The sequence below is a fragment of the Lissotriton helveticus genome, chromosome 11, assembly GCF_964261635.1.
Source record: "Lissotriton helveticus chromosome 11, aLisHel1.1, whole genome shotgun sequence".
Classification (NCBI taxonomy): Eukaryota; Metazoa; Chordata; class Amphibia; order Caudata; family Salamandridae; genus Lissotriton; species Lissotriton helveticus.
In genome coordinates, this window is record NC_136072.1 from 11,545,508 (window position 1) to 11,564,714 (window position 19,207).

At 44.6% G+C, this 19,207-nt stretch overlaps 1 protein-coding gene and 1 long non-coding RNA gene across 7 annotated transcripts in view; one reads left to right on the plus strand and one right to left on the minus strand.

Moving 5' to 3' along the window:
* The window catches only part of LOC144791849 (putative cation-transporting ATPase 13A4), a 652,319-nt gene that overhangs the window by 204,766 nt on the left and 428,346 nt on the right, over positions 1-19,207 (minus strand). Inside the window, exon 21 of the mRNA XM_078666632.1 lies at positions 9,203-9,282. Coding sequence (XP_078522758.1) covers positions 9,203-9,282 — 80 coding nt within the window. The remainder of the gene's footprint in view (positions 1-9,202; positions 9,283-19,207) is intronic.
* LOC144791847 (uncharacterized) overlaps positions 1-19,207 on the plus strand; it is a 198,565-nt gene that overhangs the window by 29,817 nt on the left and 149,541 nt on the right. The gene's annotated exons all lie outside the window — the stretch shown is intronic.

Consider the following 19,207-nt stretch of genomic DNA (forward strand, 5'->3'; position numbering starts at 1 on the left):
TGTTACTATTTCGCGCCAACTGTTTCCAGCTGTCTAGCTCTCACTAAACTCTATCCCATTTACCAACCTCATGTTTTCTCACACCCGTTTATCTCCCTTCAGCTCCTGTTTCTCCCTCACTTCTCGCCCTTCTCCTTTTGATGGTGCCTACTGTCATTCTATCTCAGTTTTCTTCAAGTTCTTTCTTTTATTCAATCGTTCTTGCTCATCCCATGATCCCACCCTCATTTTCTGCCTCAATGCAGCCCTTTCTGCTCCGTTTCATCCACCTTGCTTTCTTTTTTTTTTCTGTCCTGCTCTGCTCTGATTTGTTATTTTCCACTCCTCTGTCGTTTTGTCTATATTTCCATCTTTCTATAATTAATTATCCCATGGATATTTTTGCTTTCTTTACTTCTCTTGGTGATCATTTTATCTTTATTGTGTCCGTTTCCATTCTTCCCAATATCTTCTTTTTGCCTCAATTTGACAATTTCCTCAGATTCGTTCAATCTGAATTTCATTTCTCGTTCTTTTTCTAGCATCCTTTACATTGAAATTTTCTTTCCTTTCAACCTCAACATTGCTTTCAATCTGCCCCTCTCCTAGTCTTTCTTTTCTTCAAAGTTCTTTTCTTCTATCTCCCCCTTCCACACCCATTTCTTTCCTCTACAATTTTCCTTTCCTTTTTCTGATTCCCCCCCTTATTTTTTCTTTCCTTCTACCTCTTATTTTCCATCTTCCTTACTTTACCCAATGCGCGATTTCACTTTCCAAGAGTTGCTAGCAGGTAAGCGGCATATTTTACTCCCGTTCCCGCCCCCCCTCCCGCTGTCTGTGTGCCCCCCCAGTCCCCCCTCCCGCGGTCTGTGTGCCCCTCCCCGCCCCCCCTCCCGCTGTCTGTGTGCCAGTCCCCGCCCCCCTCCCACTGTCTGTGTGCCCGTCCCCCCTCCCACTGTCCGTGTGCCCGTCCCCCCCTCCCGCTGTCCGTGTGCCCGTCCCCCCTCCCGCTGTCTGTGTGCCCGTCCCCCCTCCCGCTGTCTGTGTGCCCGTCCCCCCTCCTGCTGTCTGTGTGCCCGCCCCCCCTCCCGCTGTCTGTGTGCCCGCCCCCCCTCCCGCTGTCTGTGTGCCCGCCCCCCCTCCCGCTGTCTGTGTGCCCGTCCCCCCCTCCCGCTGTCTGTGTGCCCGTCCCCCCCTCCCGCTGTCTGTGTGCCCGTCCCCCCCTCCCGCTGTCTGTGTGCCCGTCCCCCCCTCCCGCTGTCCGTGAGCCCGTTCCCTTTCCCGCTGAGAATGGATAACCTCACGGTCTCAGAGTACGATTCTTACAATGTGACCCCGTCACCCGGAAACTCTTCTGAGGACATCCCCAACCCGTTTGTGCAGCCGGGCTGGCAGATCGCCCTCTGGGCAGTGGCGTACTCCATCATCGTTGTGGTTTCCATGGTGGGCAACATCATTGTCATGTGGATCATTTTGGCCCACAAAAGGATGAGAACAGTGACCAACTACTTCCTGTGAACCTGGCCTTGGCCGAGGCCTCCATGGCCGCCTTCAACACTGTCATCAACTTCACCTATGGCATCCACAACGATTGGTACTACGGCCTCTTCTACTGCAAGTTCCACAACTTTTCCCCCATTTCGGCTGTCTTTGCCAGCATCTATTCCATGACCGCCATAGCCTTGGACAGGTGAGTGAGCAGCTGTTTTTTTGCACTTCACATTGCAGACTGAACTTCAGGTCTTGGTTCTTTCTATTGTGGTCAGTTACAGGAATTTTGGTCCTGAGATATTGCGTGGCTTGCCTCAGATCACATGTTTGGTAAAGCGTGGATGCCGAGATTTTAAGCTCATGTCTCCTGGTTCTATAGTCTACACATTAACCCCTATATTTTGAGCAGGACCAATGGAATTGTTTAACGGGGAAAGAACAAAGTGCGGTGGGCTGCCCGAATTAAGTGGCACGAAATGAACAGTATTACTTTGCCATTTTGTCATGTTAGCACTCGTCCATACTGTCTGGACAAAAGTTTTACCTCATTCAGCGACTGAATTGTGAACAGTGCCCGTCCCCCCTCCCGCTGTCCGTGATCCCGTCCCCCCTCCCGCTGTCCGTGTGCCCGTCCCCCCTCCCGCTGTCAGTGAGCCCATCCCCCCTTCCAGTTTCGAAATATACATGTTTGTGTCTTTCCTCTAACGACATCTCACAACTTCCACCCCATGTGCCAGTGCGCCTTATTTAAGTTATGGGATGTAAATGGCTCGGATACAGAGGCGGGCTTTGCTCTTGTGATATGAAACCAAATATAGCCCTTTGGTCGCTCCCGTGAGCTGCACTTGCTTTCCTTTGCTGCTCCAACAGGAACAAAGGATGATGCAACACACTTGAAAGTTTAATGCAAAAAACAGCAATTTAAATTACGTAATATTATGTACAGCTGATAGATTATGAGCACCCAAGTCTGAGGATGCAGCCATCTCCAACTGAAGCTGGTAATTGGAAAAACAGGTGTTGAGAGAGGCCCATGCTGCAGCAATCATGCACTGAGAAACTCCCCTTAAACATTGCCCAGGACAAGGCAACATTCTGTGTAGCATGCCCTTGGTCAGAAGACAGAAGGGTTAGGTGAGCAGACTTGTATGACAAAAGAATGGCACACTTTACCTATTGAGTCAAAGTGTACTAGGAAGGCTTGGAACCCTTCCCTGAGAGACTATAGGTGACAAATAATTAATCAACCTGCTGGAATGAACTGCTATGGTCCAAGGGAATGTGAAGGGCTCGCAAAACATCCAGGCAATGGAGTTCTTCCTCCTCCGACAAAGAAGGGTTTGGACAAACCCATAGAAGGACAATATCCTCCTGACAGTGGAAATCAGACAACACTTTGGGCAGAAAAATCTGACTAGGACGTCAGATCACCTTGTTGGGACAGAAACATAAAAAACGGGAAGAAGCCAGCAACGCTACCAAAAACAAAATGTTAGCTGAAAGAAACTTAAGGTTTACTGAAGAAAGAGGTTTAAATGGGGGACTCGTCAATGTCTGAGGCACCAACAGAAGATCCCAGGGGGGACAACGAAGAGCTGGAGACAGGTCGCTCAAGCAAAAAAATCTGCAAGAACTTCACCCCCAAGGGAGAAACTGGGCTAATAACTGAACCTCTGAAGGCAAGAATGGCAGCCCAAAGGGCACTGAGTGTGGAGACAACCAGGCCTAACAGAAAACCATCCCTTAAAAAATCTGAAGCTCTGACAGGATCACATGAATTGGAAATATAGCCTTCCCCATGCACCAAGAGTCACAGTTCTTCCAATGACAACTCTAGCTCTTAAGGATGGAAGGCCTGCAAGATGACTGAATGCAAGCTCAACCACTCAAGTGCCATACCTCCATCCAGAGGTGCAGGATAGAATACGCACTGAGAAGAGGCACCCGCAATGGAGACAGATGTATGGGAAGCCTCCAATTGGGTCTCACTGCTAACCCCTGTAGAAGCGGTAACAAGGTCTCCTTAGCCCATCGGGATGATAAGAAAGACCTCCACCGGAACCACCTGAATTTTCCTGAGAACCCTGTAATCAAGGAAAATGGGGGGAAGGCTTACAGGTGACCCTGGGACCACAGAATGGAGAAAGTATCTATAGCAAGGCTGACCTGGTGGGAACCAGGCTGCAAAAATGAGGGAGAAGGGCAGTCTCTTTTGAGGCAAAAAGATCTAGCCAGGGGAGGCCGAATCAGGAGAGAATCTCCTGAAAAAGAAGGGGTGAAAGACTCATGTTCACAGACAAGGGAAACACTCTGCTCAAGGAACAGGCAGGCCCATTCTCCTTGCCCGGAAGATAGACTGGTAAAGAGCCTCGAAGCTGGACTACCTGCCCTGAGATTTGGAATCACCCAGTACTGCCCCCACCCTGCATCAGTCATCAATAACACCGAGGGAGGAGGATCGAGATTAAAACCCCTAGAGAGATTGTCAGGGAACAACTACCACTGGAGAGACTCTAAAGTCTCTGGGTGACAGGAATTAGAGCATTGCATTCCTCAGAAGCCGAATCACAGTGTTGAAAAAGGTGATGCATGAAGGCGTACAAATGGAGACTGGCTCACGGGAGGACTGGCATAGTGGAGGCCATCTCCCCCTGACTCCGATGCCAGAGGCGGGCAGAAACATGAGGTTGGGACAGAACCCAAGAGAGATGTTGGAACAGAGCTAATTGTCTCTTGAGAGAGAGGAACGCCATCCCCAGATCCATCCTGAATAGGACTCTGATGAACTTCAGGGACTGAGAGTGCTGTAGAGAGGACTTTTTGTGGTTGATGAGAAAATAAATGACAGACCTGATGGCAGACCTGTATCACCTCCTCTAATGCCCTAGAAAAAGAAGGTGAGACAATTAGCCAGTCATCCTGGTAAGGATAGACTTGTATACCTTGAAAATGAAGAATACCTACTAGGTGGCCCAAGAGTTTTATAAAAACTCTTGGTGCCAATCAAAGGCCAAAAGGATGCACCAGGAATTGGTAGTGCTTCCTGCCCACTGCAAAGCGAAGAAACTTCAGATCCACCAGATGCATTGGAAAGTGCAGGTAGGTGTCCATTAGGTCTAGGGATTAACCCTGGGCGGGTAACTCCGCTCCTGCAGTGGAGTTTGCAGAGATTTGCCTACTCCGCGCTCCGTGGGGAACACAGAGTTAGGCAAAACTCCCCCTCTGTAGCACAGTGGAAATAGCTGCTCCCTCCCCCTCCCAAATGCTTTATAAAAAAATATAAATAAGGCACTTACCTGCATTTCCTGCATGTCTGCAGCCTCCTGTGCCTAGCCGTTCTACATCCTGCTCCTCTCGCGTCCTCAATGTCCTTCTTAAAAAAAAATACTACGTTGTATGTCTTGCGAGTGCGCATGCGCAAGCCTTACTACGTAGTGTTTTTTTTTTAAGAAGGACGTCAAGGACGCAAGTGGAGCAGAAAGGAGAGCAGCAAGACACAGGGCGTGACAGAAAAACGTGCCTTATTTATACCTTTTCAAAGCATTTGCGAACGGGGATGGAGCAGAGAGGAGCTACGCGTAGCTCCACGGAGATTTTTACAAAGTCCATGGTGCTAAGCGTAGAGGCACTATGCCAGGTCCACCCAGGGCTACTAGGGATGTCGGGAAGCTCCCCTGATGAACTTGAATGTGCATATTCAACCCCTTAAGATCCAAGACTAGATGGTAGTTGCTGGAGGATTACGGTACAAGACACAGGATGGAGTAATAACCCAGACCCCTTTCCTGGGGAAGGACCTCAATTATTGCTGCCTTATCGTAAAGAAGCCAAACACCTTCCAGCACTGTTGTTAGCTTCACGGGATTCCAGGGCAGAGTAGTCCCCTTGAAGACCTGAGCAGGATGAAAATTCGATCCTGTAAGCGGAGGATGCCACCTGACCTGTCCAATCCTCTGAATCTCTCGGCCCTGGTGACAGAAGAAACAAAGCCGATCTTCCACTGGAAGGGATGGATAGTCACTGCTTTGGAGAAGGAGTGATTGAGGTAACAGCTGACTGAGACTGGGATATTTTCCTTCAGGAGCCCCACAGCCATGGCCCCTGCCTCGAAAGGGCTGCCTAGCACCCCCAGCCTGGGGATAGACAAAGGCGCAGCAATATCCAAAACATTTACCCCTAGAGGGAGGGTCAACAGGAGTAACCAGCTTCCTATTCTTGGCCGACTGCTTCACCATTTCCTCAAGTTGGGGCCCAAAACCCTTTGAACCCTTGAAGAGCAACTTCAGGAGGACAGATATCTGTGCAGCATCCGTCTACCAAGCCTGCATCCAAATAGGGTGACACACAGCTATAGAAGCCCCTGATGCTACTGCCGTCGAACACAAATTGTCTTAGGGGATATCTGACAAGTAGAGGAATTGGAGCTCCATCAAAACCAGCAGAGATGTTGAGTGCAATCCTTTACTCATCTGCTTCGACAGATCATGAAACTCTTTCAAAGGGGATTGGACCATGTAAGCAGTATTGAATTTTGCCGTGATAGGGAAATTGGAAGCAAAATATGACCTCTTCACTACCCCCTCCACTTTCTTATCTACAGGTTCGGAGGGAAGGTTGTCATTTGAAAGTACCATGCCTTGTAAAGAAAGGCCGGTCATCAGGTTATCTACCTTCAGTAGCAGCGGCAGGGAACTGTGGTTGAGAGGCAGGGGTGGTGGGAGGGGGAGAGAAAATAAAAAAAATAACACTTACCTTTTCATTGGCCGCTGCCTCTCCTCCTTCTTGTTATGCTTCCTTCTTCCTGCAGTCCCGGATACAGCAAGCACCCAGCTCCCGGGCTTCCCTGATCCAATCACAACACTGCAATTCAGCGTTGTGAGTGGTCTGAGTGCAGTAGTTCGGTGCTCAAACGGGGACATTGAGGCTGTGCATGCTCCTCACCAGACTGTGTAATGGAGCTTGGTGGGGAGCATGCAAAGTACGCATGACTGTTTTGTCAGCCCAAGAGGGCCGGCCAAACAGTCATGTGCACTTACGGAGTGTGTAAACCACTCCTCCCCAAGTGCCATCAGCCTCGCTCCATCTTAACCCAACCTTGCAGCTACAAAACGTGCCATAAATAATACCAGACAGGCCATCCTAGAAACCAGAGAGAAAGGATCTAACAAACTCCTCACATATGTTACCACCTTTACACCCCTGCCAACGAAATGAAGAACATCATCAGACAAAACTGGAAAACCCTGAATAGTGATACACTGGAATTGGCAAAACCACAGTTTGCGCAAACCACTTCGACAGCGGCAGACTCATAGCGTGATCTGCCTTATCCATTTTATTTGCACGGTTGTACTAGATCTTCACTTCTCTTTCAGGTCCCATGCGACTGAACAATAAATATCTATGCCCCCTCTTCCCCGGGGGCACCACTGGCTGTCATCATTCCATGTACTGGCCGACTCCCAACGCATGCGCCTAGCCGATTGGAGACACTCTTTCTGGCACATGCACATCTAGGCACAACACGTTCTTAGACCAGGAAGCAGGATAGGCCTTCTGTTCTGATTCCGGCCTCCTATTTAGAGTAGACGGAGGCCTCCAGTCCCCTTACTTTCAGGCAGCCGCTGACAGAGGGTAGGTGCAGAGGAACCGGCACCCGTCGTAACCGTGAGTAACCAGCACCTTGATCGTTGGGATAGGCGCGCCACCTGGTGTACGCCTTAAAATCTGACTATTACAGCCCCTCAATTATGGGGCCAGGCTTTATTTTAACTTTGCCTGTATTGTCTTTTTCACCCCCATTTCCAGTTAATATGGTACGGGCATAACCAGCGTTGCTTAGCCGTGGGACACCTCTCCCGTGTAGTGTGAGGGTAAGCAGTAACACACCCGTACCTACGATTGGGGTTTTCTTACCTAATATATGCTCTCACAAATCTCTTGCCATTCACCACCTGGGCAGATAGGGGTGTACAATGGACTTGATGGGCCAGACCCGGACCGGGCTTCGCCTACACCACAATGTGGCACTAAAAGTAGCCAACTGCTGAGGCGGGGGCGTGCCAGGCATCCTGCACCACTGCTCTGTGCCCCTTACGGCGAGGGGGATGAGGCCATTAGTGATGACCACAGGTGTACATATGGTGGATCAGGGGTGCCATGGTCACTTTTGCACCACGCCAGATTATGACAGTACACGACCTGATCCCCCGCCATTGACCACTTGTTCTTTGTCTGCAACTCTGTAATAACTTTTATGTGCTTGTTTATGTTCTAATACATTTCGGTCTGGTTACGCAGTCAGGTATGCAATCCAGTGATCTTTTCTGTAGCATTGCTGGGCCAACAGGCATCTGATGCATGAGTTTCCTTTTCTTACCCTCTATCCGTTGTTTCATCCCTTGTACGTACTGCTTGGACATATCTACTTACATAGATTGTGGACCTCTCTAGCTACAACTTTCCTATGGTCCACCCCAAGCTACCTTACACAGCTACTGGGTTACCACTCCGGTACCCCTTTTCTCTCTAACGTGCTCTTTCACTTTCCTTTCTAGGTCCTGAAGAAATGCTCCTGATCACTAGGACATACATAGTGTGAAATATAGCGTGAAACATGTCGACCTTGTGTTTAGTTACCTGGCACATTAGGACTCATTGTAACTCACTAACCCTTAAGTATTTTAACCTACATGGGGTACCAAACGAATAATAAAAACACCAGTGGAAACCCCTAGGTAATTTTATCCACCTCTGCAAGCACCTCACCACCACTTCTCACTGGATCCACCCCACACACCCACACTCACCTAACGGCTTTTCTCTTAAAAGATCTCCATCAAAGAGACCCTTCGAGGGCCCGTTGGGCATTGCAGCACCTGACGGGCCCCCTGGTTCCAGATTAGCCTCAGGACAGACACAGGTGAAAAGAGTGCCTGTGCTACAGTTCTGTTACAGGAGAGACATGTGGAGAGATGGACTGTGCCACAGATCTCTCACAGGACAGACACAGGTAGAGAGGCTGCCTGTGCTACGGATCAGCCTCAGGGCAGAGACAGGTGGATAGGATGTCTGTGCTACAGATCTGTCACAGAGCAGATACAGGTGAAGAGGCTTCCTGTGCTACAGATCTGTCACAGGACAGACACAGATTGAGAGGTTGTCTATGCTCTCTGGGCAGGCACGGGTGAGAGGCCTTTAGTGCAGACATCTCAAGTGGCAGCCCACAGAGAGTTATTGATACACTTAGAAAGAACACAGGACCTCTAGGAGCTACACAGGTGAAAGATCACAGGTTGGCCCTGCTCAGTCTGCTATTGAATCTTCACTTACTTAGAGAGAGACTGACTTGGGGTAATGTCTTTGGATAGAACCACCCAAAATGTTCACTCTGTGGAATAGGCCCTGCCGCGGCTCCCTAGAACAGTGGCAAAACTGGGCACAGGTGACATGTGTGACACATGAGTGTACACAGCATTTTCTAAAGTGCAGCTTCTGACTGTGTCTGGGAGTCACCCTGTGCCTGCTGCACACATTCATGTTGCCAGTGCCCAGCACTTAAAAACATCAGTAGGCGTGTGACACTCTTGTGTCCTTCTAAGTAAAACTGAACCCCTTGTAACTTACAGCAATCATTGTACGGTGTCCATCTGTCTGTACCATCAGTCTGTATCCCCGGTCAAGAGGTACTGCTCAGCCCCATGATTAATGCATTTTTAAATAGTTTACTTACTCTAATTTAATCAGTTCATCAATCAACCTTGCTTTCTGTCTAGGAGACATCCTGGCAAAGATTACTCCGTTCAGCAGAATCTGAAAGAAAAAGAAACAGGAGAACAAGTTACTTTTTGCAATACAACAGTATCTCAGTGCTTCGATTTATAATAATAATTACAACAGATAATGGATCATCTGTATTAGCTCATAACACCTATAATAAAAATCTAGCTCCTCAATTGAATCAAACTCAGAAGGGTGAAAAACTGAGTAGATGTGATAGGATTCAAAGTGCTAACCTTCATCTTACACACAGGTAGCACCTGTCAATGACACTCACTGATGGTGTCCTGCACTGGGAGTGGCTGAGGAGACTCTTGGCTTGTACACACAAGATTGTACCGGGCACTTGGATTGGCTAAGGAGACTCGTGCCTTGTACACACAAGATTGTTCCCTGAACTGGGATTGACTGAAGTGACTCTTGCCTTGTGTGGTCTTGGGGAATACACACAACATTGTACCCTGCACTGGGATTGGCTAAGGAGACTCTTGCCTTGTGGTGTCTTGTGTAACTCACAGAATTGTGCTCTGCACAGGATTGGCCAAAGAGACTCTTGCCTTGTGGTGTCTTCAGGAAATGCATACAAGATTATGTTGTGCACTGGGATTGGCCAAGGAAACTCTTGCTTTGTTGTGTCTTGAGCAATGTTCACTGATTGCACTGCAATTGGCTGAGGTGACTCTTGCCTTATGGAGTCTTAGGGAATGCACAAGAGATTGAACCTTGCACTGGGATTGGTTGAGGGTATAGCAATATCAAGCTAAGTAATCAGGTGATATCTTGCCTAATAACAATCTAAATTTTATAGTGTATGAAGAAACTCCTTAGCCTTTATCTCTGATAAAAAAAAATGTGTCTGCCCTTTCCACATATTTTCAGCTTGGCTGGATCCTTGGCTGGATCCTGTAGGTAAACGGTGGCCCCTTTTTTCTGAAAATCAGGTATTAGTTGTCTCAAATGCCATCGTTGGGCCACTGTCGCCTGACAGAAGTCCGGCCGCACAAAAAATTTACATCCTTTTGCAGTTGCTCTTTTCTCGGGTCTGGCTAAAGCTGAGATTTCCTCCCTAGCGAGGAAATTATTAAAGCTAACGAGGATTGCCCGGGGATAGTCTGTATCGCCCTGACGAGGTTTTTTAACAGAGAAGGGAAAGCGATGCGCTCTTTGGATTTCTTTTGCCCAGTCCCATGAATTTAATTCAGGAAAATCCTCATTTAAAAGTCCAATGATAAATTGTCTAACATCAGTCCCTTTCTTCTTTTCAGGAATTCCAAGAAATCGTAAGTTATTTCTACGGGCCTGATTTTCTAGGCCCGTTAGTTTGTAGGAAAGGTCGTCCCTGTGGGCTTTAACTTTCTCGAGCTCTTGTTTCTGGGACATAGACTCTTCTTCCAAAGCCAAAATGCGCGCCTCAGCTTCTGTTACTCTATCAGCAGTCTCAGCTGTAGTCTTTATTGCTCGACAAACAGCATTTTTCAGTTTAGTACAGGTGGCTTGAGTGCGAAGATTCTCAGATTTGCTTTCTGCCCGGTGTGCCATCATGGTATTATAGATGGTGGTTAACGTGATTTCAGTAGGAGTTTCAATGAAGTTATTCCCGCCTTCAGAATTAGCAGAAGTCTCTGTAATTAAAGCTCCAGCGTCTACCACTAAATTACTTGATAAAGAAATATCGGGCTTAGTTGTATGGTCTTCTGCCGTAATTTTGGTAAGAATGCGATTATTAGAACCCCTCTTTTTGCGCCTTTTGACTGTAGCAACGCTTACATTAGGAGGAACTGAGATCGCTCTTGGGCCCCCTGCTTCTTCATCTTCTTCTAGGGAGCTACTCTCTGCAGTATAGTCCGCCCAGTCTCTGCTTCGGTTTGAACTATCATCAGAAGTATGGTCGGACATAGAGTAAAAGTTTTCACCACCCTCTTGAAGAATTTGTGTTTCTTTCAAAACGTTAATGTTAGTACACAAGGGAGTCTCAGCCATCCCTGCACTCTGCAGTACATCAGTTTGAGCACTATCTTCAGCACTTCTTTGCAAGGTATGAACCCTTGAATCTGACTCCATAAGACCCTCGGTTGTATCCCTTATCTCGTCTGCTACAGCAGTGATAGTGTCAGTTACAGGCTTAAGTGTAGCCGTGGTTGTAGCAGAAATTAAAGATACAGTATCCTTATGTTTTTGTGTTTTCTTTTCAAAAAGTGAAAAGGTGCCTTGTTTAATATTACGTAGGCAGAGGAGTTTTATCAGTCAAATCGTAAGCCATAGCATTCGCCTCTCTAACAATGGTCCCGATATCTGGTGAAACCAAAGATTCACTTAAAGGATCCGTCGGCTGCGCCAGCTTTCCCTCAGCAGGGTGCTTCGCTTTGGCGCTTCGAGTCAGAGCCTGAGCCTTCGTCTGAGCTTTCGGAGGCATCGCCTTCCTCCTCTGAGACCCACGCCGCCGCACTCACGCACAACCAAGCACTGTAATCCGGTGAAGGGTCCGAAAAAGCGCCAAAGCGGAAAACGCTTTCGGAGACGAAATATGTCGAGCAGCATCTATCAGTGTCACTAGATTAACGCTGCAGAGCAAACAGCGCCCAAGACGGTGAGAGTCTCTCAAGGGTTTCCACGCCCCCCAGCAAGTCTTGGATCCTGGGTCCTAAGTTCAGGTCCGGTTCAGGTCTGCTCCGGGTCTGCAGGGTCCGATATAGACGCCGCGCACGTTATAGTGGACTTTTTTTCCTTTTTTTCCTTTGAATATTGTAGCTCTTTCTGCCACCCGGTTATCATCAGATCAAGCCGGGATAGTAGTTACAAGTTTGAAAAACAAGGTCCGATGTGGAACAGCAGATTAATCCGTGTTCAGCATGCCTTCTCTCAGGAGCGCGGAGCTGGAGTGTAGAGCTGCTCACACAGCCCACGCCACGGCCGCCATCTTGCCTAATTATTAATGTACTAGGGTTTAATTGAGATCAATCTTTGTCTGCTCTCTCTTTCTCTTTTTTCTCTCGTAGTTTGCGGAGCGGAGGAACGCGGCACTCCATACTTTACAGGAACTGAGAGTTCCTGAGCCTCATGTGTGGGGGTGGGGGGTGGGTGCCTGGTCATGGACCAGAGGGTGGTGCGGGTGGTGGTGGGGTGTAATGCAGCAATGATGGTTAACCCGAGCTTTATAAAACAAATCACTTGGAAATTTACAAGCCGTAAGAGTATCAAGAATCAATTGAAAAGACTATTATTTATCCCTCTCTGTAAGTCTTTAAAATGGGGAGACAAATTAAAATCTGTTCATTAAATATTAATGGCCTAAACGACTTTAAAAAGTTAGGGATTCTGTGGCATCTGATTCAATCTCTGCAATTTGATATTATATGTCTACAAGAGACACATATCCCATGGTCCAAAAGAAGCCTGCTGAAAAATCTGGGTCTCGAGCTTCTAATTTGTTCGAAACAGATGGGAACGACAAGAGGAGTCGCTATTCTCATGAAACAAAGAACTGGGAAATGCGTTAAAACCTTAGGTGATAAATGGGGGAGATGGGGACTAGCTGAAATTGTTATTGAAGGGACCAAATTTACTGTTGATTCTATATATGGTCCAAATTTAGATGACAAAGAAGTATTTAATCTAATTAGTTCTGAGTTAGCGGAGTGGAATCAACCCTTTATTCTGTGTGGAGATTTTAATATTAATATCGAAGCCAATTGTAACATTAGGAATATTGGGAATTATAAAGGCCGTAAGACCCAAACCTTTAGAGCACTCAGGGATTTAATCCTGGGGAATGGACTGATAGATATATGGAACAAGTTAAGACCTATGGAGCCAGGTTTTACTTACTTCTCTGCTCCACACCAAAAATTTGTTCGTTTAGACTATTTTTTTATTTCTGCCAATATTACCGATAACATATCTATAGATATTTTACCACAAATTGTCTCTGACCATAATCCTATTGTACTAGAATTAGTACTTTCCCCCCAGGATTACTCTCAAAAAAGCGAATGGTCATTTCAAAGAAATTTACTTTTAGATCAGGATTATTTAGCTCATATGGATATGATTATAAAGGAATTTCTTTTGTACAACAATAACACGGCCTCGATACAAACAGTTTGGGACACTTTCAAATCGATCATAAGAGGCGAGACCATGAGCTATTCGCAATATCGCCTACAAAAAAAACAAGCTGAATTTAACGCCGCCTTGGACAAAGTAAGTCAAGCGGAACTAAAGCTAGCTTCCTGTATTAGATTTGGTTCTAGTGTGCAGGAAGCCCAAAAAGTTTTATCCTTGGAGCGGACAGCTGTCTATTCACTCATGGCTGAGCAAGTAGCAAAGAAGTATAAATTATTTAAAAAAGACTGCTATGAACTAAATGAGCAGACGGGAAGAATATTAGCGCAAAGACTGAGGTAGAAAGCAATTATTACTGAAATAACTAAAATTATTGACCAAGATGGTATAAGCCAAGAGTCTAGGTTAGGTATATTGAAAGCATTTCGGGATTTCTACCAATCTTTGTATAATAAATCAAATAATGGCACTAGTATAAGGAATGATGCATCTAGCTACCTGTCAAACTTAGATTGTTCTTCTTGCCTTACTGAAGACCAAAGGGCAGTGTTATCCGCTCCAGTCACTTGGGAAGAGATAGAAAGGGCTATCCTTGAACTACCATCTGGTAAAGCTATGGGCCCGGACAATATTCCTCTGGAATTTACCGTATTTTTCGCACTGTTTTGAAACCAGAGCTGTTAAAAATATTTCAAGAAGCATTTCACGGACGGTCTCCTCTTTCATGGTCATTAGCTACCATAGTTGTATTTAAAAAAAGGAAAAGACTCAATGGATCTTGGGTCATATCGACCAATTTCTTTAATAACTTCTGACAGTAAGATATTTTCTAAAATTCTGGCAAATAGGTGTAGTGAATGAGCCACTTTAGTGGTCTGATGATCTGTGATGACCCTCGATCACCACCATTGTGTACTGATTTTAGTGTGCTATGTTACTTTAGCTTTAATGTAGGATGGTCTTGCATTACAATAATCTTGCCAAAGAACAGAAGGTATGGGATGTCGAGGTGCAGAGTTGTTGGTGATGGTGCACACATGTGCTCCATAGTGGATACTGAGGGATTAAGTGCATAGTGTTATTTGAGTTAGGTGAATTATGACGTTAGCCTATTGGCTTTGACGTGGTAAAATAGCATTCTGCTTTCCAAGTAGTAGAGGCCTATGCTTGAGCAACTCCATATTCTAAACTGCAGCCATCTTCTGAGCCTCTGTAGGTGAGAGGTGATATTTGAGATTACATGTGTTGTTCACCGGCAGTGAACCAGAGCAGGTCAGTTCTTATCAGGAGGAATGTGCCTTCTTCGCATTGGCGCCAGAACAAAAGCTTGGCCAGCTGCTGTTGGGTGCTTGGTGTGGAAAAGTACAGGAATCTTGTGAGAAAGGTAGGCGGGTTCTTCCAGAAGCTGCGATAGAGGATATTAGCGAAAAGGGGTCCGTGAGAGTCAGAGAGTTTTTTTCTGAGCAGAGAGAGAGTTTCTGAGAGGCAGAGAGCTTCTGAGATGCTGAGAAATGCTGAGATGCTGAGCTGGGATGCTGGTCTGGTGTTTTGGCGGTCTGATGATACATCACGTTGCAGACGTGCAGACGTGTGTGTGCAACAGAGAGTCCGGACACAACCAGAGAGAGAGGGAAAGAGAAGACTGACCCTTCTTCAGATGACAAGATGCCTAAGATTATGGTGAGGGGTTCTATGTATATCTTACTTTATCTAACTATGCTTTTATTTTTAGGCTCTATGTATATCTATGTGCTGATGATTGCTGCTAATGTTTACTGTGATGTTTAGTTATTTCATTCTTTTGTCATCCTATTATCACGTAATAAAGAAACCCTAGAGCATATAATTTGTTTGCATTCCTTGTGAGGGAAGGTTGAGACCCTTTTTTACCAAGTACTTACAGAGGGATGGGCGAATCCCCTCTAATGGGTAATTGTTGATACGGAAGGGAAAGTGCCTCCCACCAGGGATGTCTAAATTACATTGCCAGGAGGAGCATGCGTTGTTTACCCTCTCGGAAAGGGAGGTGTTGTGACTTGTTGTTATTTGCGAGCTCCTCAGCAATGGTCTTATATGTTGTCAGTGTTTATTCCTTTCTTGGGTAAGTATTGTGAAATGTGGTGTCTTTCTGGAACTGAGAAAGGATGTGGTAAGTAATGACCTGGTGACTGACAGAAGCACCAAAACATACGGAGAAATTTGTCATTACAATAGGCTAAAAGATCTGATGCCTAATTTAGTAGCTAAATTTCAACATGGCTTTATAAAAAAGAGAGACGCAACGGATCATATAAGAAGAGTTATCTCCCTTTTGGATTGGGCGCAGACCTCGGGATCCCCAGTCGGAGTGGCCCTACTAGACGCCGAAAAAGCATTTGATAGGGTCGACTGGGGGTTCCTCTGGCGTGTTTGGCCTGGAAGTATTTTCCCGTGGAATTCATCACGGCCCTGAATGCCTTATATAACAAACCGAAAGCCGTAATCCGAATAGCTACCGATATTTCTAACACATTGTCAATAACAAGGGGGACTAGACAGGGGTGTCCTTGCTCACCCTTGTTATTTGCGCTCTACATAGAACCATACCTGCAAAAACTAACAAACGAGGTCTGCTTCCCCCCCCCGTCATAATCCATCAAATAGGTGACAAAATCCTAGCCTACACTGACGACGTTGCCATCGTCACTTCGGACATTACTTCGGCACTGCCCAAAATTATAGAACTAGCCCATGAATTTGGCCTATACTCGGGCTATAAATTGAACATTGCAAAAACACAGATAATTCATTCAGCTGCAGGCTTACCAGCTGGTATGACAATATCAACTACCGCTATGTATCTAGGTGTGAAACTGTCCGCTAATGTAGAAGATATCTTAGGGCTTAATCTCGATCCACTACTTGTATCCACCAATAGATCTCTTGAAAGATTAAACAACTTACACCTCTCCCTTTATGGCCGCACTAATGTTATCAAAATGCTTTCTTTCCCTAAATTTCTTTATTTTTTTCGAACTATACCTTTATTGTTCCCCTCTAGCTTTTTTATAAAACTAGACAGAATAATTTCAAGATTTTTATGGGGATATAAAAGAGCTAGGAGGTATCTTAATTGGTGCACCTTACCTATGCTTAGAGGAGGCTGGGGAATGCTGAATTTTCGTTTGTAGTACTTGGCCGTCTCGCTTAGGTTCATGAGTGTTTTAATCTTTCAACGGGAGAACCACAAAAGAGTCAATATATCCATCGATCTATGAAATTATACTTGGTACTCAAGCACGTCAATGTCTAGTACGGTTCATAGAACCAAGTTATTACAAAAAAACGAGATTTAAAGTTATGCTAACGGCTTTCCAGATATGGAAGCTATTCAAGAAAAGATTTTGTTGGAATAGTAACTTTAGTTATTACACACCATTATTTGATAATCCAATGTTACCAACAATATTTACAGATCACATTGTGCAACGATGGCAAGGCTCTAACATATCTCGATTAGGGGATCTTTATCAGGATGAGCAATTTGCAACATTTATTTATTTGCAGCAACAGTATAATCTCCCTAAAGCAGATTTTTTTAAATATTTGCAATTATGCAGCATTCTCAACACAAAAAATCTATTGAATACTAATAAAATTAAGAAAATTGATGTATTAGAATGTTGCTGGAAGCGAAATAGAATTGGGGTAATCTACCAGACAATGATAAACCAATCAGAAGACAATCTGGAATCATTTAATTTAAAATGGCAAAGAGATTTGGTTATAGAGAATATTAATATATCTGATGCACTGGCACTTTCTGTTCAAGTTCTGTATAACGGATCCTTAAAATGGCCAATTCTTTATGAGCATATTCGACCTATACTATACCCCTGCTAAACTATTGAAGTGGAAAGCCAACAGAGGCGACAAATGTAGTCGATGTGGTTTTTTGGGTGCAAACTCCATTCACATGTTCTTCCTTTGTCCTAATCTAACCCAATTTATCTCCGATGTACAAAAGTTTCTTAATAACATTATGAGTTCACCGGTAACACTCTCTGCTGAATTGGTAATACTTGGTATTCAATCAAACCCCAATAGGTTGTTGACAGGTGCTGAAGAAGCTTTCCTATTTATATCTATGTCTATTTGTAGATATTGTATAACATCGCATTGGCTTGACGCTGATCCTACTTCATTTTTCCAGTGGCAATCTAAATTGCTAAATATTTATCAACTAGAGAAAGCTGTGTATGGTTTAAAGGGGAAGAAAAAGAAAACCTTTGGCATAAAAATATGGGCTCCTAGCTATAATTGGATTTATTGTTAAAAGTCTTAATTTATGTACATATGCCAAAGCTGTCAAAAATGATTCCAAGCTGTTTTTTAATTCTTGGTTTTTATTATTTGTCTGATCTGTAGTGCTCGGCTAACCATTTAATTGCTGCTATAAAATGCAATAAAAAAAAAAACATTTAAAAAGGGATTGGTTGAGGATACCCTTGCCTTGGGATATCTTAAAGAATGCACATGAGATTGTACCCTGCACTGGAAGTGGCTGAGAAGACTCTTGCCTTATGGTATTGATGGAGCGAGATAGAAAACAAAATTTTGTTTAAACTCGCAAAGTCACATTTCCATAACATGAATAAAATTATTAATGATTTGTGATACGTCGTACTAATACAACCTAGATTAAACTTCACACGTGGGGGGACTAACATGTGTGCTCATAAACGTGCATAAATGTTGCATCTTTCTGTTTGTGCAAATTAATAAAATAATTTATTGTTTTCGTTTTTGTCATTACTAACTGATGCAAACTTAAATAAGCATGTGCTTGTTTTGCTTTTCCTTGTCTGTGTAATGTCATTTCTACTATTCTAGGTGCATATGGGTCTCATTGAAAAACGGAGACTGGTAATTATAAACGCTGCTTTATTTGTTTGCAATGGCTAGGTAACATTTTGATTAATAGGGTGGGTTAATTAATTAGTAAACCATGGGGTGGATACAGAAAATACTTTATTTCTTACATTAATACTTTTCTTGTGTTTGTTTTATACTAGAAATCATAAGTTGCCTGCTTTTGAGGCCTAGCTATTTGAGCCGCAAAATAAAAGCTGATCTGTAATTCTGCAGAAAGTCACGAGAAGCCCATTCTGAATTAAAACGTTTATTGAAGCTGCATTCACAAAGCAAAAACTGATGAGCTGACATCATTCTGTCGGACATGGCCAAGGTCGAAAGTGAACTTTTTGTCAGTCCTTAACTTGGCATCCGCGGAAGTTGCACTAAAAGACTATGGAAGCTGCGAGGATGACTTAATACAAAGTTGCAATCGCAGGAAGCCTCTGGCTTCACTTGGAAGAGACAATGGTCTTTGTAAGACATGATTTTGTGGAACTTTTTAAGAATCGGGTGACATGTCACTTGTCACTCTCAACCAATGGGACGTCGAGTATTTCTGAAAACTTTCCTTTGCTAGTTTAGTTAGCGTAGAAAGGTATAAAAAGTCATGCCCTTAGGGTTGGGCTGGCTGCTGCTTTCTGACTTTCCGATGAGGGTGATGTGCTGTTGGACTTTGCGTGGAGCACGTAAGAATCCTCAAAGAACTTTACTTTAATTTCTGTCTATTTAGCTCAGTTAGGGAAATAGGTTTTAGAAATGCTAAACTTTATATAATTTCTTTAAATTTGATTCAATTGCTTAAATTGTGTTTTTCCATATTTCTTATCATCATGCTTGCTTTATTGCAAATAAATTTCATTTATAAAACTTACAACATATATATCATAATTTAGAAAATAAAATCTTACTTTTGACAAACAAGCTGGTCTTGGTTATTTAGAAGTATAGGTTACCATTAGCTAGATCACGTCGCCTATGGTGGTCGTTTAAATGGTTGAGT